This window comes from Diabrotica virgifera, chromosome 1 (genome assembly GCF_917563875.1).
Source record: "Diabrotica virgifera virgifera chromosome 1, PGI_DIABVI_V3a".
Classification (NCBI taxonomy): domain Eukaryota; kingdom Metazoa; phylum Arthropoda; class Insecta; order Coleoptera; family Chrysomelidae; genus Diabrotica; species Diabrotica virgifera.
Window position 1 is genome coordinate 285,311,343 of NC_065443.1, and position 13,922 is coordinate 285,325,264.

Consider the following 13,922-nt stretch of genomic DNA (forward strand, 5'->3'; position numbering starts at 1 on the left):
TAAATACAGAGCAGACAAAAGTCTTGAAACGCCTAATTAAAACAAACAAAGGGATAGTAAATACCTATTCTATATAAGTAGGTACTATATAGATACTAAATACCTATTCTACATTATGGAGATTTCAAACTTGATGCTTGCAATGTTACTATATTTACATTTTTTCTGATATCAGTAGTCACTTTGGTTTTTAAATACAACTCCCTGTATATTTTGTTATTAGAATCTCTAATTCAATACCAGTTAAACCATATGCAATACTTTCGATTTTCTGTAGTCAAGAAAAAGTATTATTGTTATGTATAAATAAACTTAAATATAATAAAACTAAGTTTTCACTCTAATGGCATATAAAACAACATAATGCTATTCTACATCCCACCAGAATGAAAACAATGGGAACCTTCTCTGGTTACACCTCCGAGGCTTCTACAATTTGCAAGCCATACGGATGCTGAGACTAAGGAAGATGAGGGAATTCTACAATTTACAATTCACGTCCCATCTGCTCAGCGCGGTAAAGTTCCAACGAGAATGGTTCCCTTCATACTCCACACAGAGTAAATGTAAATCAAAAATGAATAACCATTTTCAATTTCGTTGCAAAACGAAAACACAGCCGAACCATATTCTAGTCCAATCAGAGAGTGCCGCAAGCACCCCTACCGGTTTCGAAACTTATTAGTCTCTCATCAGGAGGCACATATGCTGCTCTCCCTGATCCAACCAAAACAAACCCCAGCGTGCAGTCCCGGATTGCAACGAACGACCCGCGCTGAGCAGGTGGGACGTGAATTGTAAATTGTAGAATTCCCTCATATTCCTTAGTCTCAGCATCCGTATGGCTTGCAAATTGTAGAAGCCTCGGAGGTGTAACCAGAGAAGGTTCCCATTGTTTTCATTCTGGTGGGATGTAGAATAGCATTAGCATTATGTTGTTTTATATGCCATTAGAGTAAAAACTTAGTCTTTTTGCTAGCAGTTGCCGCTAGGGCATCTATGCCATTTCGTTCGTTGCAATCCGGGACTGCACGCTGGGGTTTGTTTTGGTTGGATCAGGGAGAGCAGCATATGTGCCTCCTGATGAGAGACTAATAAGTTTCGAAACCGGTAGGGGTGCTTGCGGCACTCTCTGATTGGACTAGAATATGTTTCGGCTGTGTTTTCGTTTTGCAACGAAATTGAAAATGGTTATTCATTTTTAAATATAATAATTATTAAGAGTCTACTACATTGGAAAATTAATGTCTACCTAATCAAGGGTTTAAAATGTCTTCCCTTGTTCCCTTGGTAACATTCAAGGAAAACGCACGTATCGATCTAAAATGATTTGGAAAGAATAGTTTGCAATAGAATAAGAGGAAATGTTAAAGAAAAACGGGCAGCACGCTTAGATAAAAGTAGTAGAAGAAGTACTCCCATAAAAAAGTCCGTGAGAGTTAATTCAATAAGACTTTGCAGACAACAAAAATAATGTAATCTATTGAACCAGTATTCCAATGGACAGGACACCTCATAGGCGAGCGGCAGGCACCCCCAAAATGACATGGTACAGACCAGTACTGACCACGGTGTGGTGAATTGCTAAGTTTGGTCATACTTTGTATAACAATAACTAACTCTACGACTTTTATTGGAATAAGACTGAAGGCTTGCAACAAGTCCCATAGTCTTCAAAAAGGTGAAAAATATATGCTGTAAAAGTTTCAGAAAAAAGTATTAAAATCGAACAGAGTTGTACCGACTTAAACGCAAAAAAGTGATTTCTGTTTTTATTTTTATGGTAAAATTGAGTTTTTGACAATGTTCTCCCCTTAAAATTAAAAATAAATCTCATTTTCGTTTTCAGCACATCAAAAACATAAAGTTAGAATAAAATTACCCATTTCCCGGGGTCAGTATCTCGAGAAACAAACGTTTTTTTGGGGTGTGCCGCTCGTCTATCAGAAGACATTCTGACGAAAGATCAGCAAGGATGGTATGGGAAGAAGTTCCAACTAGAAGAAGACCACGTGGACGCCCTCGACTCTGGGTGGAAAGATAATAGAGGGTTTTATATTCTCTATCCGCTAATAAAGTAATACGTTATTTTTCTCTTAATGCGCATGAGCAGAATAACGTATAACGTTTAACGGTACTGAAATAAGGGGCTTAAAATCTCTCTACTACAGCAGGATTCCTGAACGCTATGGGCATGGAGCAGTAGATGGAGATTGCTCAAGACAGAGAAGAGTGAAGGCATGTTGTCGAGTCGGCTAAAACCCAGGATAACTAATTATTAATAACCTATTGAACCAGAATAACTAATGTCTGACAATGGTACCGTTGAACATGAAATGCAACATTTCGAAATAGTCTACCTTAACCATTACTACCAACGGTATTTCCCTCTATCGTAATGGATTTTCTGTTTCCCAATAACAATTTTGCTTATTTATGGTACCATTCATGACATATTGATGCCAGATAAAATTTTAATTGAACAATGGCAATTTTCTTTCACATCACGTAGGTAATACATTTTTAATTAAATTCTGTTCTACCACTCATAGGCTTACCTAACATTGTAAATCTCATTACCTTCATGTAATTATTCTTCACGTATATGTGTTTAGTATAATTCATACTTTTTTACAATCTTCATAAAATAAGATCATCAAAATTACTATTAGCTGTTTTTCTGACAGCGCTATTCTAATTTCAAACAATCTTTGTTAGGATAGTTCATTTCGAAAATATTATTGTAAACTTAAAGCAAGATATGTACTACCAAATAAATCAATTTAATAATGTCATATGCAGTGTTAACTAATAGTTGCTAAGGACTTTCAAATGTTTCATAGCCTACTTGAGGTTTGGCAATATATTCGTACTAAATAATTAGTACTTCTTATGTTTTTATTGCCAAATAAATAATAAAATACCTGTTAAGGAGAAAGAGGACTTGCTTTTTATACTCGTATACTGTACAATCAGGAGTTACAAAATATCATACAGTGGCACAGTTGAAACCAGAATAAATGAGGTTTTAATGTTTGCTTTATTACGAAGAAAGAGCTACATACTGACGTCAATATAAAAGAAGTAGAAGAGCTTAAAAATAAAAGTTGACTAGTAAAAACCAATGAAAATTGCCGAAGATATGAGTGTCTGACTGGAGTGCAACAGGGTTGAGTCTTATCACCGTTATTATTTAATCTGTAATCAGAATCTATATTCAGAGAGGCATTATATGAGGTCCAAAGTAAGACATGAAAAATTAGTCCAAATTCTAAAGACAAAAAACATAGACAAAAGGGACTTACGAATAATAACAAACCTTTACTGGAATCAAAGAGCACAAATTGTAATAGATAACGAACCCAGTCCAGAAATTGAAATCAGGAGAGGAGTTCGGCAGGGATGTATTATGTCTCCATTACTCTTTAATGCATATAGTGAAGCCATTTTTGAAGAAGCATTGCTATCTCAAAGTGAAGGAATAATAATTAACGGAAGATCTATTAACAACATAAGATATGCAGATGACACCGTGATTATAGCAAGCTCTGCTGAACAACTCCAACTACTACTGAACAAAACAAACAATTTCTGTAAAGAATATGGACTAAAAATGAATATAAAAAAGACCAAATACATGATAATAACTAAGAAAACAAACATACAAACAAGCATACATTTGGAAAATGTGCCGATAGAAAGGGTTGATAAATACAAATACCTAGGAACCTGGATTTCAGAGAAAAATGATCAAACAACAGAAATAAGGACCAGGATAGAAATAGCAAGAAATGCGTTTGTAAAAATGAAAACAGTTCTCTGCAACAAAGACCTTAGCTTAGAACTGAGAGCAAGAGCTTTGAGATGCTACGTGTTCTCGATACTACAATATGGACTTGAAAGCTGGACATTAAAGCAAGAACACATAAATAAGCTACAGTCATTTGAAATGTGGTGTTACAGAAGAATGCTTAGAATAGCATGGACACAGAGGAAAACGAACACGGAAGTACTGCGAGAAATGGGTAAAGAATGCGAAATAATAAACACAATAAAAATAAGAAAGTTACAATATCTGGGACACGTAATGAGGGGACCGCGATATGAAATGCTAAGACTGATAATACAGGGAAAGATAAGAGGCGGAAGGAGTATAGGAAGAAGGAGAGTGTCATGGTTAAAGAATTTAAGGGACTGGTTTAGATGCAGTTCTATAGAACTCTTTAGAGCAGCGGTGGATAGAGTAAAGATAGTGATGATGATATCCAACCTCCGATTAGGAGACGGCACTTGAAGAAGAAGAAGAAAGTGGAATCAAGATTAACGGAAACAGCATAGGCAGCATAAGGTAAGCTGATGGTACCATCCTAATAGAAAGCAACTCACAAAAACTACAAGACAATAAATTCGATATTTCGTCATGGCGAAATATTCGGTTTACTCATATGTCTAGATGTTAAAGAAATTCTAGTATTTTCAAAGATACCAATAAACGTACATTTGTATCCCAATGGACAAATAATAGAATAGATAACTTCCATAAAAGTATGCCTCTGTCTTGCTGTATGGCTGTTTAAGTTAAAGCGATGGACAAAGTTAAGAGGTAGGTGTGAAAGATGTGAATTACTCTAAATCATATTGGAAGGTAAAGTACAGAGCAAAAGCTACAATTGCCATTTGGATCATCAACCTTCGAGAGTAGACGGCGCAATAAGAAGAAGAAGTGAAAATAGACAGTTGAAGGTAATGTAACTCAGCAAGAAATAAAAATGAAGATGAAGTTAGGAAAAGAGCCAGGAAAAAAAAAGAAAGACTCATCAAAATAGACTATAACAAAAGGTGAATAATTATACACGAAAAACTATGAAAGGTAGGGATAGAAATAAATTGGAAGAAGCAAAAATAACCGCTTCAAAAACCTAAATACAAAACAGACAATACTAATAAATTAAAAACATGTTGACCTGGAAATGAAAATAAACAATTCGAGGCTAAAAGGAATAGGGCTTCACGCGAAGAAGAAGAATTTTTAAACATTATTTCTATGTTAGTATAGGTAGTATTGCAGTATAGGCAATAGTGGTAAAAGTTAATTAGTTGTTAGAAAGGAAAAAAATAAATATAAAATCGACCTTTTTCAGCGTTACCTCCGAAAATAATCAACTTATAATATTGTGGAGTGCTTCCATACATTATGCACTCACTGTATAAGAAATGTACCATTACCGTATTACCCTATACCTTTTATTTCACAGCAATTAAAATTGTCGTTATCTAAGTGCCTGGCGAAAGATTTCAAAATGTTTACTTCTAAACACTGTTTACAAAGCACTGCGTTGTTTTTTTAATAAGGAACATTTTTTAAAGAAACTGTTTGTTAATAATGAGAGAAAAAATTAAGACTTAAGTAAGGATCCTTCCTGCTTCTTTGCCCCTATAAATAAATGTCGCACTTGTGGAGAGGTCTAGCAAGATCATTGGGCGAGTACTGTCCTGCGGCGATTCACAGCGAACGGCAGATTTGAAACTGAAGAATCCTATCAAGAATCTAACAAGCAACAAAAACACTCATGCTTATGAAAACATTTTTTACAAATCAGACTAGGGATAGAAAAAACCTACCGGTTATAACCTAAAACCGGTTTTTTTCTTTTGCAATAATCGGTTTTCCAGTTGTTTTTTTTTTGTCCCGGTTATAACCAGTTTTTTTATTTTTAAAGTAATAACCGGTAAAAAACCGGATAAGTGGAAAAAATACTGAATTTAGAGAAAAAATAGGAAAATTTTTCGCCACCGTGCATAAATGAGAAACTTTAAGCTGACTGAAACCTATTTTTTCTACGAGCGTGCAAAAATGTCTACTTTTGCGCACGCATTTTAGTTTAGAAAGTTTCACTTTTCCGCACGCGTGTTACTTTTCCGCACACGTGTTACTTTAGATATTATGTTAATTTGTTGTTGTTTGTTTGGGTTTATATGACTGCGGACACTAAATCCATTCGCCAATATGTTAATTTAGATATGTTAATATGGCCTTAAAGTAATTATAATACGTGCAATAAACTAATATTTAGATATTATTTATTAATTTATTTCAAATATATCTTATTGTGTTCCTGTTTTAATGAAATTAACGCGACAATTCGATGAAATAAAATTATTTTGACATAATATTCGAAAGTCAAATCGGTAGACAATAACAGTCATTTTGAATCATCGTCATGGAAACCAAGATCGTCGTCATGCTAACTAATTATATTGAAAGTTTGGTTTTGACAGCCTTGTCAATGAATTAATTTGTGTATGTATTTTCAGTAGTAATTGCACAAGAGCTCTGAAATTATTGAATTTTTCCCGAGTGACACTTTGACAGTTTTAATTTCACGAGCCGAAGGCGAGTGAAATTATGTCAAAGTGTCACGAGAGCAAAAATTCTATATTAATTTCAGAGGTCGAGTGCAATTTGTTGCGATTATTTCATGAATAAAACTGTTCAAAACCAAAATTTTATTGTAATTTATTTATGTAAGTACCATTAAACACACAGTTTTTATAAATATTTGACGATTGAAAGTCATCACTTTTATAATTTTTAAAACATTAATTGTCATTAATGTCACTGAATGTATTTTTTCGTAGCAACGAAGGGCATCTGACGTAATATACTTAACGACGGGAGATTATCAAAAATTATCGATTTATTTCAGATTTCTGTAGCTTTCTATTGGTCAGAATCTCCTATGAATGAAATAATCATATTAATTAAATTAATTGATTAACCTTTAACTACACGCGCTGGCGTATTTTGTACGCCAGATATAAGAATTCTACTGCAAATATATTTAAAAATTTAATTTTTGACCTTGTTTATGTCTCTAACCTATCACTGGAATGTGCTTTACAATTTGGTTTTAGTTTCGTTATAATCGGCGTTCTGGGAAGATCGTAATTTACAGTTTATTATTTGTTGTTTCCGGTGGTGCACAATATGCGCCACGATTATAGTAATATAAGTAGTAATATAAGTACATATTTCAATTGTTTTTTAGTCATTATGGCACAAAATATATTTTTCTTTATAATCAATACTTTTCCTCCCGTAAAAAATCACATTTCAAAAAAATTATTATAAAAAATGGAATCCAGTTATTCCGTAATTCCAGTTATAAATCCCAATTGGCTTACTGAGAAGGAACTCCAAGTATTCACTGATGCCAAATAAGGTTTATAACAATCAACTAAGGGTATTTTTTCAAAAAAAAAAAACAAATCCGCTGTTGTTGTGTATTTCCTTGTGGCGTATAAAGTACGCCACGCGTGTAATTATGTCATAACTTGATGCGCGGGTAGTTAAAGGTTAAGATTTGGTAATTTTTTAAAGACTCTTAGAAAAAATATTGTTCCTAACTCTTGCAGAAAGTCTCTTTTCCGCACTCGACTGCTTGCCGAACTCCCGCTTCGCGTCGTTCGGCAAACTGCAGTCGCGTGCGGAAAAGAATGACTTTCTGCACTTGTTAGGAAAATAACTATTACAACACTGATGACTGATTTCTATACTGATATTATGGACTGATATCGATTCGAATGTAGTACCGCAAACTAAAGCGCAATGTAAATGTAACTTATTTGGTATTGGCTATGACTAAAAAAACCTAACACCGGTTTTGGAATAACCGGTTTTTTTGACCGGTTATAACCGCCAGGTTAAACTGACCTTAGTCTAGAGCTCAGAATCCGAATGATTAGATGTTACATTTACCCTGTCTTGCCGCATGGATGTGAAACTTGGACAATGGACAAAATTGAGAGGTAAAAGATATGAATTACTTCACATCATATTGTAAGGTAAAGTACAGGGCAAAAGATTAGTCGGAAGATACCAGAACTTGTAGCTGAAAGACCTCAGGAAATGGTTTGACCATTAACTTGCAGAAACCTTTCGTGTAGTAGTTTTCAAAGCTCTAACTGCTATTTAGATCGCCAACCTCGTAAAGGAGACGGCGCAGTAAGAAAAAGAAAAAGTAAAAACAAACAAAAATCAATGGGAAAAACTCAATAGTTGGCTATATACCATAGTTTAAAAAACTCATACAGAAGTAAAAACTTTAAGTTGTATTCTGGTATAAAATCGTTTATTAAAAAACTATCTAAAAAGTCATCCAAATGGATTGCAAAACGTTTTCGTTCTAATTCAGAACATCTTCAGTGCCTAGAATTAAGTATTTCCACGTTAGACTAAAGCAAAGACGTTAAAATTGTAACTTAGAAAGAAAAAGCGTGTGGGAATACTTACGTTCTGCTGAGTAGTTTGAAACTAGCACACTGTTCAAAATGGTAACCCCATATATGGTTAAATATGTTATTTTAACAAAACATGGTGACTACAAGTCGATGTTATTAGATATAATAGAACACATGCTCAAAGGACCTAGCATTCTCGAGCAGGGAACCATGTTGCCCTTTGAGCATGTGTTCTATTATATCTAATAACATCGACTTGTAGTCACCATGTTTTGTTATTATATTATAGGTATTAATATATTATAAATATTAATTACATTAATTATATTATTAATATATTTTGTTAATATATTATTATTGTTAGTATATTATGGGGCAACCACTTTGAATAGTGTGCTAGTTTCAAACTACTTAGCAGAATCTAAGTATTCCCACAGGTTTTTTCTTTCTAACAGTCACAATTTTAACTTCTTTGCTTTAGTCTAACGTGGAAATATTTCATTCTAGGCACTGAAGATGTTCTGAATTAGAACAAAAACGTTTTGCAATCCATTTGGATGACCTTTTAGATAGTCTTTTAATAAACGATTTTATACCAGAATACAAGTTGAAGTTTTTACTTCTATATGAGTTTTTTAAAAACAAACAATTGAAGGTGAGCCAACTCAGTAAGAGATAAAAATCAAGAAAAAATTTAGAAAAAGAAAACTCTAAAATAGGGATAAAAATATATTGGACGAGGTAACGCCAACCAACCAGTGGAACAGGCTGGCTTCCGCAAAGGATATAGTACATCAGACCATCTGCTGACAATGAGAACATTGATAGAGAAGGCAAATGAATACCAACTACCCGTATTTCTTGCCTTCGTAGACTATGAAAAGGCGTTTGATAGTATCGAGATGTGGGCCATAGAACAAGCTATTAATAATTGTAGAATAGATTCGAGATATAGACAACTAATACATAATATATATGAAAATGCAACTATGATAGTACAACTAGACGAAAATACAAATCCCATCTCTATTAAGAGAGGCGTGAGACAAGGAGACGTAATATCGCCAAAGCTTTTCAACCTAGCACTAGAAGACGTCTTCAAAACGACAAATTGGTCAACCTATGGCATTAACGTTAATGGCAAGAAGCTAAACCACCTCAGATTCGCTGACGACATTGTGATTATAGCGAGCTCATTCGAGGAACTGCAAATTATGATGGAGGAACTCGCAGGCAGCTCCCAATACGTCGGCCTGAAAATGAACATGAAGAAAACAAAAATAATGACAAACACAGATGACCCCAGACGCATAACTATAAATGGCAGTGAGATAGAAAAAATCCAGGAATATATCTACCTAGGCCAAATCCTGAAACTAGACAAAGAAAACCAAAGTGCGGAAATTAATAGAAGAGCAAGACTAGCATGGGCAGGATTTGGAAAACTTGGTTGGATACTTAAGAACCGCAAAATACCTCAATATTTGAGAACCAAAGTGTTCAACCAGTGCATCCTTCCTATCATGACATATGGGTGTCAAACCTGGACCCTAACCAAGGCAAATATGAATAAACTAGCCACAACACAAAGAGCTATGGAAAGCTATGGAAGATAAAAAGAGGAACGACTGGGTAAGATCAAAAACAAAAGTCGAGGACATAACAACAAAAGTTGCCAAACTTAAATGGAGCTTCGCAGGCCACACTGTTAGACAAAAAGACCAACGTTGGAATGCAACGATACAACATTGGAGACCTTACCAAAGTAAACGACCGAGAGGAAGACCACAGATGAGATGGGTTGATGATATTAAAAGAGTAGCCGGAACGAATTGGAAATATGTTGCTCAGGATAGAGACCGATGGAAGGAGTTGGGAGAGGCCTATGTCCAAACGTGGACGATAGAAGGCTAAGAAGAAGAAGAAGAACGCCAATAGCTTCAAAAACCTCAATACAAAACAGACAATGATCAAAACCAGACTGACATGAAACTGAAAATGGTCACGAAAATACATAAAAGCGTTAAATAAAGAGTTTTTAACGCGATAGAATAAAGGAAACTAAACAAAAAAATGAGGATATCCGAAATTAGACAAAACAAGCTGAAAATGCGAGCATTATTATAACGAAAACTTTGTTTATATGTATACGTATTTAAATTCATAATATAGAAAATTACTATTACGAAAAGCTGTTTAGAATTAAAAATTATGTTTTAATGTGCAAGTATATCATTCTAATAGGGATTTTCATTCACAGTCATTTGTTTCGAGCTTCTGTGATGTGCCACATAATATTAATATATCTACGTCATACGTTATTGGTATAACCAATGATACAAACCAAAGACGTATGTCGTAGATATATTAATATTATGTGACACATGACAGAAGCTCGAAACAAATGACAATCGATGCAAAGCCCTATTTGAATGTTGTGAACTATAAAGATACTTTACTCGAAATTCATATTTTTTTACATACCTCGTATAAAATTAATAAAATTTGATTCATGATGGTTGCATCATAAATCTTAGACCAAGAAGAGATTTTTATGAAGAATAACTTTTCTTCGTCAAATTAAAAATACAAGAGTTATAAATGAAAATGATGTTGGTATCCATAATTTGAGAAAATTCGTCAAATATTTTTTTCCATTAGAAGGATGTAATTTCATATATCAGAACATACTTTTTTATTCCAAACCACATTTTAAATAACAATTTTCCAATATTGTAAAATAAATAATACATACATGATAAAGATACTTTTTACTGATGAACTTACTTGGATCTACAGACCGAGCGAGTCTCGTAAATTCCACGGCTTTGCGCCACGCTGCACGCAACCGTATTTGCGTACTTGTGTTTTGAGTTGTGTGGTCGTGCGCTGGTCGAGTGGAGTTTTTACCAAATTTAAATATATAATCGTTTCTACTGATTCATTATTAATATAGTATAATATGTATCATTGCTTTCAAAATATACTCAAATTGTATTTTTATACATTTATTACACATATTATTTTATATAATAATTAAATTCACTATAAAATGTCATTTATATTTTATTAATACACGAAGTGTCAAACTCATATGTAAATAATAACATTTGCTTTGCTTAACAAATAATTCAGATTAAAAAAGTAGCCTTGTGACGTCACATTTTAGATTTTGAGGTCGATTATCTCGAAGACGGTTAGAGATATCGAAATGCCGTTTTCAGATTTGGATTCAGAAGACAAAACTACATAAGAATCCATCGATACATCTGCTCTAAGTAATGCAGGAGCGGCAACGCAATAACACACAGACTTTTGCAAATTTATAAACGAAAAGTTTTCGTTGAAAATGGATAAGCGACAAACTTAAATAAACAATCCGAATCTAAAACGCATAAGGATACACACAAAGAAGAAGAATCTTGCTATAACATTATCTCTATAACATAACATCTCTATGATATAACCACTATGTCATACCTATAATGTAATGTATTTTTAGTTAGTTGTAGAAAAAAGTAAATATAAAATCGATATTCATCAGCTTTACTTCCGAAAATAACCAACTTATAATATTATGGACTGTTTCCATAAATTATGAACTACATAACTGTATAATTAAATGTACCATAATAGTATTACATTGTATTTCACATCAATTAAAATCGTCGTTATCTAAGTGCCTGGTGAAAGATTTCAAAATGTTTACTTCTGCAATACGCACCACGTTGTTTTTTCCTAATAAGGAACATTTTTTAAAGAAATATATCTTACAGTTTGTTAATAACGAGAAAAACCCAAGACTTACGTAAGGATCCTTCCTGCTTCTTTGCTCCTATAAATGTCGCATTCGTGGAGAGGTCTAGCAGGATCATTGGGCGAGTACTGTCCTGCGGCGATGCACAGGGAACGGTAGATTTGAAACTGGAGAATCGTGCTAACGAAATACCTGAAACAAAGAGAATGGTATATAATTATCACTGATTTTAATAAATTAAAAGTCTGTTATTGATTGTTTTAATATTTTTATGCCAAATTATAGCTTCAGGAATTATCTGAACAGTTCCTGTAAATTTTTTATACATAATAATTGAGGTATTCTAAAGTTATTTCGCCATATAAAATGTACTATATCTTTGTTTGTATCTATTACCCTTCCTCTAAAGTCTAAAGGGATGCATGCGGAACGCGATTCCGCACTTTGTCCCGCATTTCGTCTTACTTTCTTGCATGGGAGAAAGCGCCAGTCCCGTCCCGAGTCCCGTCGCCCATGTTCCGCAAAATCTGTATTATTACGAGTATCGGAATGATTTGGTAATTAAAGCTATAGGCCTGGATACCTTGTACCAAAAAAAAGTTGATTAATAGCAAGCTGACAATTTGTTAATAGCTTAACGGTGTCTAGTCGGACAAACTTTGATATACGGGAACACTGGAACAGGGGAAGTTTTATTTGTGGAACAGTTTAAAAATTTGGAACGTCAGATTACGAAAACGTCCCATTTATTTTGTCGGACAGAATCGGAGAAGTCGGATCCCTACGCGTAAGAAACTTTTCAAATTAATAATCCCAGCCATGCATCCGATTGCGATTGTGTGAAGTCTTTTTTATAAGATCTGCTTCGACAGGGACGGCAAGGCGTCCATAGATTTACGATTTACTTGTAAGAAGCGCTGTGGAATATTAGCCGATAGGAAACCAATTATACATTTCACCACAATTTCAGCCGTATTTGAATGACAGAGTCCGGCAGATACCAATCTGCCGATTGGTGATGGGCAGACACCAGCAAGGCAAGTACCAAGCCACGTACCCTGCTAATACTGCGCTCGGGATGAAATTATTTATGAAATAAAGTAGCTTTTGGAATTTTAAGTCTCGGTTAGTTTTCACTGTAGCAGATTTTCGTAAACAGTTTTTGGAATTTTTTAATTTTATTAATAAAGGCGACAATTTTGCAAGTGGTGATATCTCGATCCGTGAAGCAATCGGTTTGAAAACTTTACTAAATGATTATTCTTTTAATAATTTTTTTACATATTTTTAAAAAAGTGTTTACCCAAACTGATGTGATATTCAATGTTGTTCAAAATCAGTCAACTGACATTATTTATTCCAAAAATAGAATAACAAAGCTGGTAAAAAATCTCTGGAGATAGTAATTTTCAATATATACGCAGTGACGTTTTGGAGTCGCTTGATATTTCCGAACACCCCCACAAAAGACAAAAGTATGACACAGATCTCGAAAAACAAGTATATTTTGAAATTTTTGATACTATTATTACTTGTGCAAAGAGATACTCATTTTTTTTTAATTTGAAGATTTACAAAAATTTAAAAGTTACGACAAAGAAATTTCAAAATATCTGTTAGACAAGTTTATTAAAACTATCCATCATTCTTTAATCAAATAAACTAAGAAAATTAATTAAAAGTTTTATATGCTGATCCAAATATTTTCGGAAGATGGAATAAGTTACAAAATATGTATAATTTTATATACTGCAATTCATTGCAACAAGCTGTTCCCGAAATTAATAAATTATATTAGAATATTTATAGTCCAAGAATATTTTTTTTAGAGGAGAGATGTTTCTAATTCCTTATTTTAAAACGCATTGCCTGTCATGTTTATTGCTGATCAAAAACCCATATTTCCAGTTATAATATTAATTTA

The 13,922-nt window shown here is 33.7% G+C and overlaps 1 protein-coding gene across 1 annotated transcript in view; it reads right to left on the reverse strand.

Annotated features, from left to right (window-relative positions):
- LOC114330455 (angiotensin-converting enzyme-like) overlaps positions 1 to 13,922 on the reverse strand; it is a 333,944-nt gene that overhangs the window by 71,143 nt on the left and 248,879 nt on the right. The window contains exon 9 of the mRNA XM_050651261.1: positions 12,050 to 12,190. Within this exon, the coding sequence (XP_050507218.1) occupies positions 12,050 to 12,190 (141 nt within the window). The remainder of the gene's footprint in view (positions 1 to 12,049; positions 12,191 to 13,922) is intronic.